This window comes from Corythoichthys intestinalis, chromosome 9 (assembly GCF_030265065.1).
Source record: "Corythoichthys intestinalis isolate RoL2023-P3 chromosome 9, ASM3026506v1, whole genome shotgun sequence".
NCBI lineage: Eukaryota > Metazoa > Chordata > Actinopteri > Syngnathiformes > Syngnathidae > Corythoichthys > Corythoichthys intestinalis.
The window spans coordinates 133,273-152,668 of NC_080403.1; the positions used below are offsets into that span (position 1 = coordinate 133,273).

Genomic DNA, 19,396 nt, shown 5'->3' on the forward strand with positions numbered 1-19,396 from the left:
ATATCCCTTTTTGTTGTATCAGACAATTGTGGATGAACAGCTCATTCTGAAGAAGGTAGCAGATGTGCTCATCAACTTGTATGCAATGACAGCTGTCCTGTCCCGAAGTAGCCGTTCCATCACAATCGGTCTAAGGAATCATGACCATGAGGTATGTTATGCTCTAACCTGGAGAAGCAGATCAACCCATTTCATCATAACAAGGTCTGTCATAAACATTACTGTGTTAGACCCAAGATATCAGATATGTGTTTAACATATGATAAAAGAATAAACCATCTCCATTTGCAGGTGATGGAAAACAAGCTCTGCTACGAATAGCGATTGTATTTGGGGATTGCCACTATGATAAGCACAGACTAATTTCCAAAAACTGAGGTTTTTTTGGGGGGGGGGGGGTGATAAAGTACTATCAAGCTGTTTTTTTCCCGTAAAAGAGTTTCTTTTAAGTAGTTTTTAGTTGCTTAATTTCTATTTTTGTGTGTGATGAGTATGGCATAATTGTACCTCAGATTACACATTTCCCTGCTTCTAGAGAGTAAAGTTAATAAAATCTTTCCATTATTTCTTCTCGAATGAAGTTTCAGCTTCAGGGAATAGAATAGAATAGAATAGGACACCTTTATTGTCATTACACAGAGTGTCATTAGATTCAAAGCTGCCTCATAGAGTGCACACACACTTACACATAGAGTGTGTGTGCACTCTATGGGGGGGAGGCATCGTGTCAATCGATTTTAAGTTCTAAAGAAATTGGTGCATGATCGATGATGATTATCACGCATCATCATATCACGCGTATAGACGCATTATTTGCAAGAAATACGTCAAATCTAGAACAGGAACCATGGACTAAAGAATGAAAAGTGCATTCCCTTTTTGTTCGATTTTTGTCGAGTTTTGTATCCAAGCATGCCTGAAATCAAAATTGTCCCTATATCTATTTTTTCTGAATTAACAAAATTAATTTATCAAACAATTGGAGTTACACAAATGAATTCAACACTAATCAGTTCTTTATGGGGGTTAGTGGCAGCGTTTGCAGCCTGCCACTGAATTATTTATCTTTATTTTTTTAAGAAGAGATCTGAACGTCACTCACTAATTTTGCAGCTCTCTTCGACTAGCCAATATTAGCCAATATTCTCTGTAAAGGGCAATGGAAAGTGTCTACGGCAGGGGTGTCCAAACAATTCCACATGGGGCCGCAGTGGGTGCTGGATTTCATTCCAACAAAACAAGACGACACCTTTTCACCGATCTGGTGTCTTACAAGTGTAATCAGTTGAATACAGTCAGGCGCTGATTCTATTTTATTTTTTTTTAGCAGAAACTTCATTGGTTAAAAGTCTGTGCTCGATTGTAGAGCAGGGCGGTAAACCGAAAATTTACCGTTACCGAAATTATTCACGATGACCGACATAATTTTGACCATGTCGGTAAATTCGGTAATTTAATAAAACAAGAACATATAGTCTTTTCATCCCCCTTTGATGCATTTTTCCCTGAAGCTCGTCTTGTGAACGACCCACAGTGCTGTCCTGCTCCTCACTTTTCAGATCTGGTTCAAATAGGAAGGGTAGAACCGACGACATGTTGGGAAAGCTAAGGAGTGACACGCTGGAATTTCTGCAACGGGCCCGATGACGTCACGCACTGCGACGTAACAAGAATGGCGACCTATCACTTAAAATAATTTTACAAACTTTATTAAAACAAAAACATTAAGAGGGGTTTTAATATTAAATTATTATAACTCATACTAGAGCAGGGCGGTAAAACGATAATTTACTGTTACCAAAATTCTTCACGATGACCGACGTAATTTTGACTATGTCGGTAAATTCGGTAATTTAATAAAACAAGACAATATAGTCTTTTCATCCCGCTTTGACTCTGTGTTGTTCGGCTATGTTCATTCCCCTTTAAGAAAGCAGACAGTGTGCTTACGTATGGAGTCACGTGGTCGCCAAACTTTCACCCGACATTAAGTAAACTCTTGCCGGGTTCCAGACGGGCTTTCACCCGCTGTCCTCCCTGGTTCTCACGATTTCAGGAGAGGATGCTTTCAGTGCTTTCTTCTGGTAGCCAAGCCACAGGCTAACGCTAGCGGCTAACAGCGGCTACAAATGAACGTAATGGAGTCGGATATCGGCTCTAACCTGGTCGAAACGGCTGAAATTGATGAGTGGACTGGGCACGGACTTCATGTAGCAATCATTATGTCGCGTTATTTGGTGTGTGATTTCTCTGAAAGCTTTCGTGATGGTAAAGCACTCAGCATAAAGTATAATCCAACAGTGAAGCCTATAGACCCCACTCACCAACGTCACACAATGACGTGTCGCTGTAGCCGGCCGCCATATTGTGCGTCATTGTTTATCCGTATTCTCACTGGTTTCAATTTGTCATGCAATTTATAGTGCAATTCATTGAAGCCCCGGTGCTTTCAGACGCTGTACACTCATTGGATGCGTTGCATAAAAGGCGTTATGTGGAAAAGCTTCAGTCTATCCCAGAGGTTGCGCTAGACTTTTTCGTTGTCTGTCATTTTGACTGACAGTGTCATAAAGATCCGGTCATAATCTATTTTTACCCGTCACTTACATTTTTAAAATGATAATAATGACATATTCAATAGTATTTAGTTTTCATTCATTTTTAATAAATATTCTGTCCGAACAAGCTTAACAAGAGGCAAACAGACAGCGGAGTGCACCAATCAGCGACGGGCAGACGTGCCGTTACCAAAGCGACGAGGGCAGGACGAGGGACTAAACATACGAGGAGAACGGAGTTTATTCAACATGGCTAGCGCGAGACACTGTTGTCAATGTCTCGTGTCGATGTGTTTTAGCTCATTTAAAACTGAATTTACCGCAGATTGGAACATATTCTCGGCTCTCCCGCCATCCGTGTTGTTGTAGAGACGACTTTCAAGAGTGACGTTGCTCGTGAAGAACACGTCACGCAAATAAACAAATCTGATTCGTCGATTGATTTTGTACCTACTCGAGAGGCTGTGTCCCAGACTTTTCTCTCAGTGTTTGAAAAATACAGGGAGAACAGTCTGGCCGTGCCAGGCAAACACTCAGTTGCCTTGACATTTTTCCGAGTAAGGCCAACCACGTCATGCATCAAGAGAGACAATAACTAATTAATATGCTCACTCGCCACCCTGTGGTCTGGGGTGTGAATTGCAGCCTGTCAAAATGACGGATGGACTTCAGTTTTTTCCGTCACCGTTTTAAAAAAACGGTCAACGATGGAAAATATTCGGTTAACGCGACCCCTGGTCTATCCATTCGCCAGATCCATATTTGATGCCTAAATCGATATTTTTCGACCCGCTGTCTTCGCCGTCTCTGCCTGACATCTGTTACCCTGATATCTACAACTATCTTGTCCACAGAAACTCAGCCTATTCTCACGAAACTTTGAAAAACTTTAAGAGCAGCACTCTAAGCAAAATTACCCCGTGTGACCCTTCCAATTTTCTAAAATGGCGACAATCAATAAAAAAAAAAGTTGACTGCGATGGCCGACGCTTCAAGGATAGGTGGATATTGGACTATTTCTTCAATAAAATAAGCAACAACTGTGTCTGCCTCATTTGCAAAGAGACAGTCGCTGTTTTCAAAGAGTTCAATGTGACGCGATATTACCAAACAAGACACGCTGACATGTACAACATTACAGGGAAGATACGCAGCGAGAAATTATAGCAACTTGAAGCTAGTTTAATTTCACAGCAGCAGTATTTCGCAAGAGCCCGAGTGTCGAAAGAGAACGCCACAAAGGCGAGATTGTTGAAATGATGAATTAAAAATAATAATAATAAAGCAAATGTGACACACAGAAGGGATTGCTAAAATTTGTTTAAATATATTGTTCTACGTAAATCAGCCAAGGTAGCCCCCCACATTTTTACCACACCAAATCTGGCCCCCTTTGCAAAAAGTTTGGACACCCCTGTTTAACTGATGATCTGGAGACGAGGCCAGCTTCTTTCACTTGGTACCAGCTAAATATTATTCAAAAAATAATGATGGCGGAAGAAATAAACATCTTGAATTTGAAACTGTATGTTGTCGGCGATTAGCCTCGCAATGATCTTAATTGTGGTTGTCAGCCCAAAATCCTCTAAATATATATTAAATGCATCTTACCAGGTATAAAATGACTACTACATAATCTGAGGTGATCGTGTGGTGCCCAGTTTTCCCGTCGAATTGCAGCAGTCCATCTCGCTCTCCTCTCCGGGTCTCTCGGAATATGGTAGAACTTCAAGTCTCTCCGTCTATCTTCTCTGTTACTGCAACCAACCGCCACACACGCCTTCACCATTTTGATTATTAGTGTTAACGAGCAGAAAAACACTCCATAATAGGAGGAATTTACGTAGCGGTAATGCGTAAACACGACGAGCTGACGGACAATATGGCGTGGAGGCGAGGTTGTGACGTCATGTGAGTGGGGTCTATATATAATTTGACAGTTTAATGGCCACAGCTATTTTTCTGTATGTGTTTGCTTTATTCTGCCATCATAAAATCTTAAATGTTTCATTGGCATCAGAGCAATACAGCTTTAATCTGGTTGTGTCTGTGTGGGGGTGCATGTATTAAAAAATGTTCTGGGAAAAACCCTGAAACCTTGACGTAAACACTTGTGTTGAATAATTATGTCACAGCAGACATTACCAATAAGTTGTCTGAAGTGTACTGTTAAAGCTGCAAGTCATTTGTGTTAGAATGACATGTTTGCACAGTCGTCATATTGATTTTTATAATGTACATTTTTCAAGTCATACAAGCTGTTATAAATGTTCACACTAGAATTCTTATTGTTTACAAGATTTTTTTAAATACTTAATGTTAAGACTGCATGTGGAATTGTTAAATTGAACGCTGGTAAATAAATTTAACGAGAAACGGTTCATTTGTATTCCATGCATTTATTCAAATTTTCAAATTATATAACAGTGCGCTTGGGCGAATTTATCGTCATTTATCGTTATCGAGGTAAATCTGCTCAATTTATCGTGATACATACTTAAGGCCATATCGCCCAGCCCTACTCGATTCGTAGGAACAAAAACCTAACCGTAACTAAGCCTGTCGCAATATGCAATAATTCCATTTATCGCGCGATAAATAAAAATGAAGGCTATAATTTTTCCGCTGCGATTTATCGCCTCGCGTGCCCGTGCATGGGCTCGTGCGGCATACGTGCTGTTAAAAGTTAGGATTCCTCGTTACCAACTCTGCAAAATGCATCTTCGTTCCAGGTCCGGCAAAAACTAGCGCCGGAGCCAATCGTTCCCATCATATCCTATTGTTCAACATATACCGGCCGTGTCAGTGCTCCGGAGTGACTGTGGACCATCTATGGCGTGCCGGTGTTGTTGACGTGTGGGCGCTCCCGTCAGGAGTGACATTTCACGCGGGGCGGTTATTTTTCGGCACAACGCCGGATATTTACAACGAAGTCCGCCAAAACATTGTTACCGACTTGGCTGCTACGAACAACCACGCTTTGACAACGAACAGCTGAATGAAATTAAGAGCGCTGTGCTTCAAACTCGTCCTGTTTATGAAAGTCTATTGTCATATGCTGGTGTTGTGTAGTAATGAGCAGACGTGACTTCAGCGGCGCTTGCTAACTTTTTTAATGTGCGCACACACTAGGTATCATGAAATGGCAAAGTAGATGTGCTATGTCCCATGCCATTGGCTACGTGAACCCAGAGTGATTATGAGACACGTAGTCCATATACTACATCGATGAATTCTAAACTGTCATGATTGAATGGAAGTTAAGAGGCGAAATCAATCCATACCAGTGACTATAGATAGTGTTGCAAATATTGTTAATTCAGTACGTGACACAGATGGATTCGGACCACAAATAGGATGTCTTGCTCATGTAGTAAACCTAGTTGCTAAGAGAGCTGTAGCAATCAACAGTGTGCCCTGCCTCACTTTACAAACAGTTAAGATTGTTCTCAGCACTTTTATATTTTATATATATATTTATATATATTATATTATATTTATAAATATTTTCAGATCAGTAAGAAGTAAGCACATAAATATTATGCCCTAAAATGCATGTTTATATGATGGCAATTTAATTTTTGCTCGTTAGCTTAAAAAAAAAAAAAAACGAAACAAAAAAGTTATTTTTTTACAGAGCATTAAATGTATTGAATCGGATCAAAAATCGTGTCCCCCGTATCAAAAATCGTACATAACCATGACTTAACTGTATCGTTGCATCCCTATGGAACACGATTGCAGAAGCTATGACGGGAAAAGTTTTAATTTGCCTAAATGCTTAAGTTATTAAGTGCCTTTTTTTTTTTAAACACATTTTATTTATTCTGTGTTTCTGTGCAGTATCATATTGTTGTTTTTTACTTAAGAGGCATGGGCTATTGTTTTTAGTTGTGATTTCTTAAAAAGTATTTTTGAATTTAGAGTAAATAGCGAGTTTAAATGGGTGTACTTGATCTATTAATGTATACTGTATTCTCACTGTGTTATTGTAAATTGGTTAAAAAAAAGTTGGGGGGGCGCAATAATATCACATATCGCAATAATTTATGAGAATAATTATCGCACACTAAAATTTGTTATCGCGACAGGCCTAACCGTAACCCACAGTGGCCCTTGAGACACCCCTGGTGTACAGGATTCATACAACACTACACTGTGAATGTATAACGTCTTAATCAGATTATTCTTGTTAAATATAGTCAAATACCTTTCTCCATCTTGTTCTGAGTTTTAAAGATTAGTTAACAGAGTCATGCGTCAGACAATTCCAGTTACTTTAAGTAAATATTGCTATTTGTTAAGGCTGGGATTATCTGATCCGTATCCCGATACGTGTGTGGCTATCCGATACGTATTGCGATAATTCAACTATGGCAATATATTACCTTTAAAAATTTGTAAAAACACAGGCATGTATTTCCGTTTAAATTAGATGCCATTTGACATTTTTTTTAACATAGAAAAGTGCATTAACTGTTGCAGCAACTGTTCCAGTGCAAAATAGAACAAACACTATTTTAAACACTTCACATTTTATAACGAGTCCCGATCCGATACCGAAAAAAAATTGTTAAAAAAAAGAATCAGTAAAATAGTTCTAAACATATTACTGTCCCACTGAATTATTTAGAGAAACAATCATAATGTAGAAAAATACTTGTCTTTATTAATTGCATCATTGAGTCGGCCCACTCAAATCCACTCACGCTGCTCACTTACGGACATACAATGAATTGCCACTCACTGTACCGATAGTGTTTAACCCTTTAAGGTCTGGGCCTATTTTGTCTGATTTTGCATGCCTTTGAAGTTGCCTTTATATTTCAAAGAAAGAATTGTTTACGATGGCCTGGTTTGGTCCCTTTTTTTGTGACACCTTGAACTTTATGTCCAAACTGTTGTTTCCTTCACTGACCAATTATAAATCATCATTTTGGGCCCAAAAAGACCAAAAATTCCAAAATCGTTTTGTCAAAATTTTTAATATTGATGTCCAATTGACAACCAAACATGCGTAACGAACCGTTTTGAAACTTTGTAATATTTATTCAACATGTTAGGATGAACATTCAACCAAAAAAATTTTGAATAAATAGTCTTATATTTGACAATTCAACATAAACAACATGTATAGCCATAGGCGTTTTTTGCCTTTATACATGCTGTAGTCAAAACAGGTTATATACAGCAGACCAAACAGTGAAGAACAGTGAAAAAATATACCATCTAACACAAAAAGTGTTTAGAGGCCATCTCTTAATGAGTTTAGGTATTGCGGCCCATCACCTGATGAAAACTATGTACACACAATCAAGCTTCTTGAACACACATTTATATACACAAATTGAGAAGACTGATTGTGGGAAGAAAAAATATATATATAACATTGGGAAAAAAAGCATTTTCAAAAATATTTACAATAAACAAGTTAAATTTTTTTCAGACATGCCACTCCGAAAAGCAGTTTCGTCCTGGAATTAGACCCAGGGCTACATCACACAGACCACACTTCCATGGGGTGTCGGTCCTCTTTCCACCCTTCCACCCTTCCATTTTCATTTCACTTTACTTTCTTTTTTTTTTTTTTTTTTAAACCTGTCCTGTTCAGCTGTTTGACACAGAGAATGGAAGTCTAAGTGCCCGGATTCTGAACAGTTTTAATGTTTCACATGGAGAGTCTGACATACTCCCATTGTGATCATTCAAAATACCTTTTTATTATGACAAAGCAGCGAACAGGAAGGGATTATGGGGGGACAGAAGAAAAGAAATACAAGAGAAGAAAGAAAAGAAACACATACACAAACAACATCAAGAAATACATTGAACATCTAAACTAGTTACTAATATGCTGGTGCTATCGTCAGCGAGATGTATTTCCGGTTTACACCATGTGGGGGCCAATTGGCCAGTGAAAGAGGAGAATGGGGGTGGGGGTGTATATAAGACTATAAGCTAAGTGATTGAAAGGGGTAGAGTGTACACAAATCAGTTCTGTGATCTAGAACCCAGTAATCGTGTGAATCTCTTATGAGTGTAAGCCCGTTGGCGACCAACCCTACGCCGCCGCATCGCCAATCCCGGCACCGGAACCCCCAACCCGAGCATGCCCTACCACATCCAGCAGCACGCAAGCCCCACCGGGCGCGCGACAGCCACGCAGACGGGCGGAGAGACCGCGCGGGCGCCAAGCCAGGGCCACGGCCCCCACCCAGCCAGCCCGGGGAGGGAGGGCGGGCGGGGGGGTGGGGGGTCCATGCGCAGCCCATCCCTCCTCCCGCCGCCCAGCAAAGGAGCCACCGTCCCCCCCCCCGGGACCCAGGGTGGTCCCCCGGGCCACCCGCGCGCCCATCAACCGGCCTTCAGGGATGGCAGGAGGGGACGCATCACCAACCCCACGCCTACACCCACCCCCGCCCGCCCACCCGGGCCACGAGCCACAGCCCCCCAACCGGCACGGCACGCCACGGGACCTCCAGCGGCCCACCAAGCCCCAGGCAAGGCAGGGTCCCCCGCCGGTGCAGGCGACACCCCGCTGATACACCGGCGCCCAGCCAGCGACCCGCGACGGAGCGCAGGGCGGATGCCCAGCCAGAGAAGAGAGGGGAAGGCGGAGGCAGGAGAACGCCCAGGAACTGCCACGGGGCGATGCAAGATCGGAGACCCGACCCCCCAACCCACTCTCGCGGCCGGCAGCCGAGGCAGAGGGGAGGCCACACCCCGGGAGCCACGCCATATAGAAAAAGTGTGGGACCCACCTACCACCCTATTACTGTGGCTGCCAGGTTCCCGACTGGCAGCCATCACCCAGCACTGTGATGGGGGTGTGAGGGGAGGGTAGTGCAATGTATGCATTAAAATAGGAGAGCTTGGCTTGGGGCAGTGGGACCGCAGCATGGAGTTTCTGTCCAGCCGCCCGTCCCACCGCCCTTTGCCGGAGCTCTCCTGTGGAGTATGATGTGTGTGGTGCATTTAAAAAAGGTGCAGGGATGGCGGGGCCTGTGGTGAGGAGGCAGCCGTGAGCACCCCCCCCCCCCCCCCCCCAACAGGTCCCAACCATCCCACAGCCTTGGTGTGTGGTGCATTAAAAACAGGGGGGAGTCGGGCTGGGACTGTAAAGCCCCGTCCCAACTCTCCCCGGAGAAATGTATGAGCATGTAAGTGCCAGGGTGAAAAATATTTACAGTGCCGAAGTGAGAAGTGCGTGAGTTAAGAGGCAGGCTCCCGCGGGCGTGGCCCCGTCCACCAGAACCACCGGCCCCAGGGCGGAAGAAGCGTCAGGGCCCCGATCAATCCCCGCCTCAGACCACCCACGGCGCCTCCGCGACCGCCCACCCCCCTCCCACCCACCGAGCATCCACCCCGCACCCCGAGCAGGCGCCACACCAAGCGCCGGCGACCAGGGGGCGTTCTCCCCACCGGCAAGGGACAGCGAGCCTCACCCTAGGCCCCGCGGGCCCCAAGAGGCCCCGCCAACGACCCCACAGGCCGGGGGGCAGCCGCGGCCGCCGTGGCCTCGGGAGGCGGACAGGGCCGGAAACAGACCAAGGGGAGGGAAGCGCACCCCCCACAACCCACCCCCGGGCCAAGAGGGGCGCGCGGTATGGCACCAGAGGGCACCTCCCCGGCACCCGGTACAGGGAGACGCGGCTCCGGCCGGGCGGACCTGGGAGGAAACCATGGCTGCCGCACACACCCCCCGGCCCCCACCCCGACTCCACCCCACCCCGGCCGGCCGGGGAAGGGCCGCGGCCCCGGACCGGCACCCGCGCGGCCCCCCCACCCGCCCACGACACCAGCGCGCGCCCGACGGGACCCCCCGCACAGCCAGACGCAACCAGACAAGCCCCGGCCGAAAATCCCGGGGGCCAAGACCGGCGGCGGGACGGCCCAGGGCAGGACGCCAACAAACTCCACCTGTAAAGCTGATAGAAGAAGAGGTTTATCAAACACCATTAGATGTATGCCAAGGACCAGTGAAGTGTATTATTTACGCATTAATTGTTCCAAGTCTGATAAGTAATATATAGGGTGTTCCAAAAAAAAGTTGCATATGATTCCCAGTAGCTGGAAACCAAATTGTCTATGAGTATCCTTGTAAAATAAGCCCATTGACCGACTAAACTGTGAAGGAAGAAAAATTATTTATTACATGCTGTTGGGAGTGTATAAAACAGTTCGGATTTAAACATGTCCAGTTTCCAGCTGCAGAAGGATGCATACAACTTCCCTGGACACCCCGCATACATCCATTTATGTATACATTTCTATTATTTTTGTGGCATTCCTTCGCAGGTGAGAGAGAATCCTTATTCTATGTTCATCATTCTTGCGACCGTTTCCCACTGTTGTTCGTATTTGTCCATTTTATTTGTCTGTTTGGCAGATATTTTCTCTTATGTTATATATTCAATGATTAGATTTAGCCATTGGTTAATGCTAATGTTTTGTTTGTTTTTCCAATTCAACAATATTGTTTTTTTGGCTATCATTAGACTTGCTAGTAGTGGACGGGTTTGATGGATAGAGATATTCACTGTATTCAGATCGCCAAGCAGACAAAGAGTTGGAGACAATGGAATCCTGCAGTTCAATAGGAAAGAGAGTTTCTTCGTTACCTGTGCCCAGAAATCTTGTATTGGTTTACATTGCCAAAGAGCATGAAAGTATGTATCTGAAGTATCTTTGTTGCAGCTTGTACATTTATCGGATTGGGAGAACCCCATTTTGTGCATTTTAGATTGAGTAATATGCCATCTGTGCAGTATTTTGAACTGTATAAGCTGAAGGTTCTTATTCTTTGTCATTATAAATGCATTTTTACAGATGTTGGACCAATAGTTATTATCTAATGTTACCGAAAGTTCGTTATTCCATTTTTCGATTGGTAGGCAAGTAGAGTTGTTACATGAGAGGGCTTTATATACTTTTGAAAGTATTTTTTTTTGTTGAGGATGTATATTTATTATTTTATTTACGAAAGGTGGTGGGTCTAACGTACCCGTTAGTGATGGAAATTTGCTTCTGATGGCTGCCCTGATTTTATTGTACTGAAGGAAATTCATCATTTCACTTTACTTTCATTGTCACTATAAATGTACATGAAAAAAAGTCAGTATTTATGAAAATAATAAAGTATAAAATAAAAATATATACAGCAATAAATAATAATGGAAATCTATATGTATGACAATAGAAAGAATACCATAGCTGAATATGTGCTACATCCCTAATCTTCATATAGAAAGAAGAACACCACAATTATAAATTCCTGCCTTGGATACACGCAGTGCACGTACGACTTTGATCTGATATGCACATTTTATTATTATATACACAAACACACACTTATATTGCATCAAAATTCACTTTGTCTTCCAATATCAAAAGAAACTTTTTCAGCATGAAAAAAAAAAAAAAAAGAGTTTGCTTACCTCTGCTCGTCGATGGCGTCACCCACGTGTTCAAATCCGTCACTATCTTCACTCGAGGACTCTTCCGAAGAAGACGATGATGACTAATTTGGACCATCCTCTTCCTCAAGTTGATCAAAAAGCACAATTGCTTGCGCTAAATTTAATTTTCCGTTCATTCTCAAAGTCACACAAAGTCGCTGCTCGATCCAAACGGCCATCGCTCGCCACCTCGCTGCTTCAGAACACTCCTCCCTCTCGTTAGGTGCAACTTCGCACGGCAGTTATATTTATTTAAAAAAACGCATTTTGTGCTTCCACTGTGACTTCGAAAGGGTTCGTTTGATTTGTGTTTTTTTCATGGAGCTTCCTTTTTGAAAAAGGACAAGAAATGATGGAAATATAGACATAAACAAATGATCCATACAGCGTTTTAATGTATTTTTGAGAGGACAATAAAACTATAAATCTTAAATGACAATATCTCACGTTTTAGTTGGTCGATTGACTTCAAATAATAACAAGAGTAAACCGCAACTTCTGCACTTTAAAACGAGACCAACCAACGGCATGTGGGTGACGTAATTAAAACGTGAGGGCGCTTCAAAGACGACGTGCGCTGAGGACGCGCCGGCGCGTCCTTCGACTCTCAAGGGTTAAACAAGCTCAACGATGCATCGTCTTTCAAGTATAGCGTGCCGAGGCTTCCCTGGCAGCATCAAAGCCTCAACAGCTGTCACTCACGTTAACTTTCACAAACAATCTCGAGCGTACTGCGGACCAAAAAAAGCAGCAGGATGGAGAATGATCAGATCAGGACATCTCTAGTTTGTTGGCTTTTGGCCGGCGCTGCGTTAGCACAGCAGAATAGAAGTATCTCAAGTATCGATACTCATAAAAAAGTATCAATACTTGGATCGTGACATAAAAGATCGCGATCTATGCTGGGGTGAAAGCTGGCACAAGGAGACGAACAACCATTCGCGTATACATTCATACCTAGGGAGAATTTAGTGTTCAATCAGCCTACTATGCATGTTTTTGGGATGTGCGGGAAACCGGAGTACCCGGAGAAAACCCCTGTAGACATGGGGAGAACATGCAAACTCCACACAAGGAGGCCGGAGCCCAGGATTGAACCCTTGATATCAGAACTGTGAGGCGGACACTGTGTGTGTGTGTGCGTGTGTTTGTGTGTGTGAAACCTGTTGTGTTTTATTGTGTGTTATATTTATAATTGGCAGAAACCGTTTTTGCGTTTCGGTGGTTTTAGGCGGTGATTGCTGGAATAATGTTATTTGGCCGTGGAAGCCGTGCGGACCTCATGGACATGTCGCACATAAACCAAACTTGCACTTCATGACCACATACCCCTCAAAGAGTACCGTAGATGCTTTGAAAGACTGTTATCTGAACTTTACCTTAGTACTCACAACCAGCCGACAGGACTCTGCCTTAAAGGTGGAAAGTTGCGGCGGTGGATTTTTTTGCGTCAAAATTTTTTTAAAAACATGATAAACGAAATATGACAGAGTGGTGGCTAGGACTTAGGATTGACAAGCCGCCAGTCCTACGTGAATATTGTTGAAACACTGTAATACATATTTTGCAGTGTCCTCATATTGCCTTGTCTTTTTCCTAGGTGTTGCTCGCAAACACCTTCTGCGATGATGCCTACTTCAAAAACAATTTTTGGATGACTCAGTTGCAAAAAAGTAAGTAATCAAACCTTACTTGTGCACTAAATCAGGGGTTCCCAACCTATTCCACTAAGGCACACTGTGGGTGCAGGATTTCATTCTTACCAAACAAGATGACAACACTTTTTCCCCAATCTGGTGTTTTACAAGTGCAATCAGTTGATTGCAGTCAGGTGTGGCTTGTTTTAGCAGAAGCCTCATTGGTTCAACTGTCTCTGCTGGATCGGCTGGAACAAAAACCAGGACCCACAGTGTGCCTTGAGGACTGGGTTGAAAACCCCTGCACTAAATGTAGGAATGGGCTGGTATTTCTTTCTAGCTGTTGGATAATATTAAAGACACCTTTTATTCATCTTTGTTAACATTATTTTTCATTACCTTGTATACCATTTTACCAGTTTTGCATGACAATTTGCATTACAATTTGCGTTTGTGTATTTCAGTCAGGAGGTAAACTTTCACTAGTACTTCCTGGGTCCAAAATGTTGATATTCCTTTTTCTCCTTAAAACACAAACTTGGAATAACAGTTATAAATTAAACCTCTAAGGTTCATATCATATGTCTAATAGCAACTTTCCAGATCCTCGCTCCTCTTTTTACATGCTAGCCCCTACTATCGAGATAACGAGACAATGATATTGACAGAGGAGTCAGGCAGGAGGAGATTCGTATGTTTGTAGTAATAAGACAATCCTTTACAGAGACGTTAACTACCTGTAGCTGCAAATCAATTGTCTGCATTGCAGTGATTACTATATAAATCAAAATATTCAACAATTTCACAAAATATGACTAAAAACCACAAAATTCCCTGTTCGTTTAATACTGTATTTCAATTTGTGTTAAATTCAAGTCAAATATCATGATAATAATAAAGAATGCTGTATTGCTTCAAACTTTAAACTATCGTGATTGGTTGACCTCACCATAGCTAGCCCATGGAAGCTCATCGATGCTCTTCTGTGGCGTTGTCAGTGTTTTGAGGCACAAGGAAAATTGCAATTGAGAGGCTTGAGATGAATTCCAAAAATTTCCCTGCCTGATTGTACTTCTTGTGTATGTCTTTTTGGCTCGTGGCTGTTGGCTTTAAAAGATGGCATTTGTTTTTTAAATTGAATTCTTAAGGCAATTATGCTGATTTTCAGATTCGCCTGAGAACAACGATGCCAGCATTAAGAAGATTGCCAAGGAGGTATTGGACAATAGAGGATATATTTGCTCCCATCCTCTTGAGAGAACATACTGAGTTTTACCATATAATGTTTAGGCCTGTAAAGGGAAATGGTATTTTTTGCTAACGTGCTAATAAATAATCATAGACATGCCTGCTTCTATTGTTTTGGTACTTACTATAATAAAATAAAGATATGACAACCGTAATGTAACCAACAACAACAACAAAAAACATCTTAAATATGTGCATGAGAAGGAATGTTTGTGTGGGCAGACAAAAGAGCCCTTTATGTGCAACAAATGAATGACTTAGTAATAAGAACAGGCCAGTATGAGGATAGTTGACCATACACGTCACTCCCTCGCCATATGATAAATGGAGGGACAGATCGTTCTGAGTTGGCGTTGTGCGTCGAGTCAACCCACCAGTGGCTGACACAGAACACAATCAGCATTGCCCCAACAACACGGGGCACGGGCTCTTTTGCCCCATCCAAGACTGATGACATCTCTGGTTAACGCCTGGACAGCCCATCCAATCAGACTCCTGGCACCTTCAAAAAGAGGAAAGGCGTTCTGCTAGAATGGGACTCTGGGCCCAGTCTTCTCTCTCTGTTTGCCTGACAGTTTTCGTGGTTACGTTATTTTTCAACTTTTTGGAAAGTCGTCATTAGAGCTTTTCTTTGGATTGCCAAAGTTCGTATTCTTTGGAGTCAGATAGTGGGTACAACAACATGAACGCACGGCCTTTGGCTAAGAGGTCAAATGCCAACAGCTGCTACTAACGATTATTTGAATAAATTCATCTGTCAAATTGTGGGATTCAAATTTAAATAAAAGCCTTTTTTTAACAAAACTTTCCCTTTTTTTTTTTTTATTTATTCATCTCTTTGGAATCAGTAGTGTACCTAAGTACAAAATAGGTCATTGGAGGAACTCCCCACAGTTCTTGAAGTAATAAATTGCTAATAAATAGAGGTAGAGTAGCCAAAGATTTTACTCAGGTAAAGAGCATTACGTCAAAATATTACGAGTAAACGTAGTCATTCAATATGTATTCAAGTGCAAGTAAAAAAGTATTTTGTGAAAAGAATACTCAAGTGTTTAGTAACATTGTAAGTAACTGCTTTCAATGTTATATATATATATATATATTTTTTTTTTTAACAAATGTATTTTCTTACTGGGCCCTCAGCACCCATGGGGCCCGGCCAGGAACAGCCCGAAAAGGTAACGTGGGTCCCCCTTCCCATGGGCTCACCACCTGTGGAAGGGGCCAAAGGGGTCAGGAGCGTAGGGAGTTGGGCGGCGGGCGGTCCGACTCCCAGTCACAGAAGCTCTTGGGACATGGAATGTCACCTCTCTGGCAGGGAAGGTGCCCAATCTACTGTGTGAAGCAGAGAAGTTCCGACAAGATATAGTCAGACTCTCCTCCAGTTTGGGTTCTGGTACCAATCCTCTCGAGAGGGGTTGAAATCTCTTCCACTCTGGAGTTGCGCACGGTGAGAGAGGCAGAGCAGGTGTGGGCATACTTATTGCCGGCTTGGCGCCTGTACGGTGAGGGGGCAGGTCCTGACTTTTTTTTTTTGTTTGTTTGCTAATGCACCAAGCAGCAGCTGAGAGTACCCACCCTTTTTGGAGTCCTTAGTGGGTGTGCTGGAGCGCACTCTCTCTGGGGACTCCCTCGTTCTGCATGGGGACTTCAACGCTCACGTGAGCAATGACAGTGAGACCTGGGGGGCGTGATTGGGAGGAACGGCTCCCCTAATCAGAGCCCAAGTGGTTTTCTGTTATTGGACTTTTGTGCTCATCATGAATTGTTCATAGCAAACACCATGTTCAAACATAGGGGTGTCCAGATGTGCACTTGGCACCAGGACACCGTAGGCCGCTGTTCGATGATCGACTTTGTAGTCGTGTCTTCGGATTTGCGGCCGCATGCTTTGGACACTCGGGTGAAGAGAGGGGCGGAGTTGTTAACTGATCACCACCTAGTGGTGTGTTGGCTCCGATGGCGTGGGAAGATGCTGGCCAGACCTTGCCGGTCAAATGTATTGTGAGGGTCTGCTGGGAACGTCTGGCAGAATCCTCTGTCAGAAAGAGTTTCGGCAGAACTTCTCCCTTTTCCAGGGGGAGGTGGAGGACATTGAGTCCGAGTGGGCTATGTTCCGCACCTCAGTTGTTGAGGCGGCTGATCGAAGCTGTGGACATGAGTGGTTGATGCCTGTCGTGGCGGCAACCCCCGAACTCGCTTGTAGACACAAGCGGTAAGGGATGCATTAAAGTGCTTCTTTTGATCTGCCTGTTGAGGGTGTGAGCTCAAGGACTCGCTTAACATGTCAATGGTAAGGACGGTCCAAAAAGAAAAGCTTTCCTGAGTGTCTTTCTATTATTAGCGTCCAATTCATGTCTAATCTAACACAAGCGTTGCCAACTCTATCTCTTTACCAGTGGAATATAGAATTTTACAAGACTTGTCTGCCAAGAATTCAAAAGAACTTTTCCTGTGGAAACCTGAATCATAACATAGGATCAGTGTTGCAAACATTAGATTTTTAATAATGGGTGTCATGCTAAAGTGAAGTAGGTGGGTTTAACTCCAGAAATCTCCATTTTACATGTTGAACAAGACGTGATATATTGTCACACCCCTAATGTATATACAGTATATTTTACAAAAGCTATAAATGGCCTCGCTCTTGCTGACCGTCCTCGCCACGTTTTTTTTTTTCTTTGTAAATAAACTTGTCATTCAAAGGTCGCTTTATTCGGCCCTTTCCTGTTGTCACCTCACTCCTGCTTTGACTGGTAACTCACTTGTGAAGTGACTGTAGGTCCTCCAATTGGCCAATCTGCTCATGTCTGGGCAAAATTCTAATTGATGCCAATCAAGTGTGATATTAATCATCTTGACTTATTTTGTTAATGCACTACGTTTTGGTATAATTTCATGAACTCGTTTACATTTCAGACCTAGTTTTTATCCTTACTGCTAATTCTGTTCTTGACTGCATGTCAGGAAGTGCTGTGTGACCATCCATTCATTCAAAATCATCACACTACAAGAGACTTTTCAAACATGACTTCATTTTTATTTAGACAAAACAGTGCGAAGAAAATATGTACAGTAAAATTTAGTTACAACTCGTCCTTCCCATTCTGAATGGACGGAGTATCCCTTTTGACTGCATCACTGGATTTCCCCTTGTTTAACTTCCCCACTTTTGTTTCGAGCGTCTGTTGTCCTTCTACTTTCATAGATTTTATATGATTTGTCTTGATCTTAGCTGTTTTTGCTGTGTTCATTTGCCCTACATCTTCAGCCTCTCGATCTAATTTCCCCTTGTCAGTGGGTAGTTCTGTTGTCACGGGATGGTGGTCTAAGCTGAGCTTTTTGTCTCTTAGGTTAAAGTCTTTCATCGAAGTGGTGGAGAGACTCTGCATCATATGCTGAACTTGCTTTCTTTCCTTTAAAGCAAATGGAAATATGAGCGTAATGCGTGTAGAGAAACCTTAACTTTATAGGAGATGGTTTGTACCTTTTCCTTATGAAGTGGATCCAAGGTGAACCACAGTGCAACAGCCCACCTCTGTCCTTTTTTGACAGGTCTCACACCATGTAGGTTTTCCTTTCCTGTTCCAAATCCGACCACTCGGCCACACTGTGGACGCACTGCAGCCTAGAGAAATCATTCATGGCAAATGAATAGCAGTACATCTACAAATTAAAATGTTGTGTAAGGCAAAAGTCAATTCATACCGTGACTACTTTAGCATCTAATTCTGTGAAAATGAAATCTCCTCCTTCAAAGTCATCATTCAGGTAAAGTATCGCACTGTAAAGGCAAATGGGACATTAGGATGAAGTGAAAACATTAGCGGAGCCATGCAGGGCATTAGGAATATGTGAGAGTTACCTGTAATCTTGATGTGTGTATGCTAGCGGGTCCTTTAAACACTCATTGAGCTCAGAGACCAGCAGACAGTTGTCATGATGTGCAGACTTGTTCAGTGTTTTTTGTGCTTCTTGCTTCTCTGAATAAGAGTAAGAACATTAGTATGTGTTTGTTACTGCTTTCCTAATCAACCTCATTTTAATCACACAAGTCAATCCAAAAAAAGCAAACTGTGAGGAAATTCATGTTTGGTCAATTATTTATATCCATCCATAATTATTCTGCCAATTCATCATACCACGTCATGTCATTGCGGCTATCAGTCTTCCCAGTCCCCAGCGACTTCATTCAGTTCCTCCTAAGGTGTTCCCGAAAAACAATGTGTGTATCTCAAGTTTCTCAATAAAGGGTAATGGCACCTTTATTAATATGCGAATCAATAGTCATAATTAGACATGCCTAATTTCATTGCATGAAAACATAATAACGCCAGCAGATTAAGACACCAAAGTCTAAGTGCGAGCTAGCTGTGTGAAGATGGCAAATTCGCGTTAAGGACGGCAAAGAACAAGAAGGCGGGAAAGATGTCAAACAAGAGTTAGTCAGGCGTTTGCCCAATCCAAGACTGACACCCCCTCGGATGGCGCCCCG

At 42.9% G+C, this 19,396-nt stretch overlaps 2 protein-coding genes across 3 annotated transcripts in view; one reads left to right on the top strand and one right to left on the bottom strand.

Annotated features, from left to right (window-relative positions):
• The window catches only part of acad9 (acyl-CoA dehydrogenase family, member 9), a 93,376-nt gene extending 77,657 nt beyond the window's left edge, over window positions 1–15,719 (top strand). The window contains exons 16-18 of the mRNA XM_057845669.1: window positions 23–151; window positions 13,617–13,689; window positions 14,822–15,719. Of these exons, the coding sequence (XP_057701652.1) occupies window positions 23–151; window positions 13,617–13,689; window positions 14,822–14,922 (303 nt within the window). The 3' untranslated portion in view covers window positions 14,923–15,719. The remainder of the gene's footprint in view (window positions 1–22; window positions 152–13,616; window positions 13,690–14,821) is intronic.
• A 2,194-nt stretch (window positions 15,720–17,913) lies between these two features.
• p3h1 (prolyl 3-hydroxylase 1) overlaps window positions 17,914–19,396 on the bottom strand; it is a 67,436-nt gene continuing 65,953 nt past the window's right edge. For both annotated transcript variants that reach the window (XM_057846047.1, XM_057846046.1), the window contains exons 12-15: window positions 18,767–18,884; window positions 18,610–18,685; window positions 18,389–18,529; window positions 17,914–18,317 (exon numbers count right to left, since the gene is read on the bottom strand). In XM_057846047.1, coding sequence (XP_057702030.1) covers window positions 17,988–18,317; window positions 18,389–18,529; window positions 18,610–18,685; window positions 18,767–18,884 — 665 coding nt within the window. In that variant the 3' untranslated portion in view covers window positions 17,914–17,987. The remainder of the gene's footprint in view (window positions 18,318–18,388; window positions 18,530–18,609; window positions 18,686–18,766; window positions 18,885–19,396) is intronic.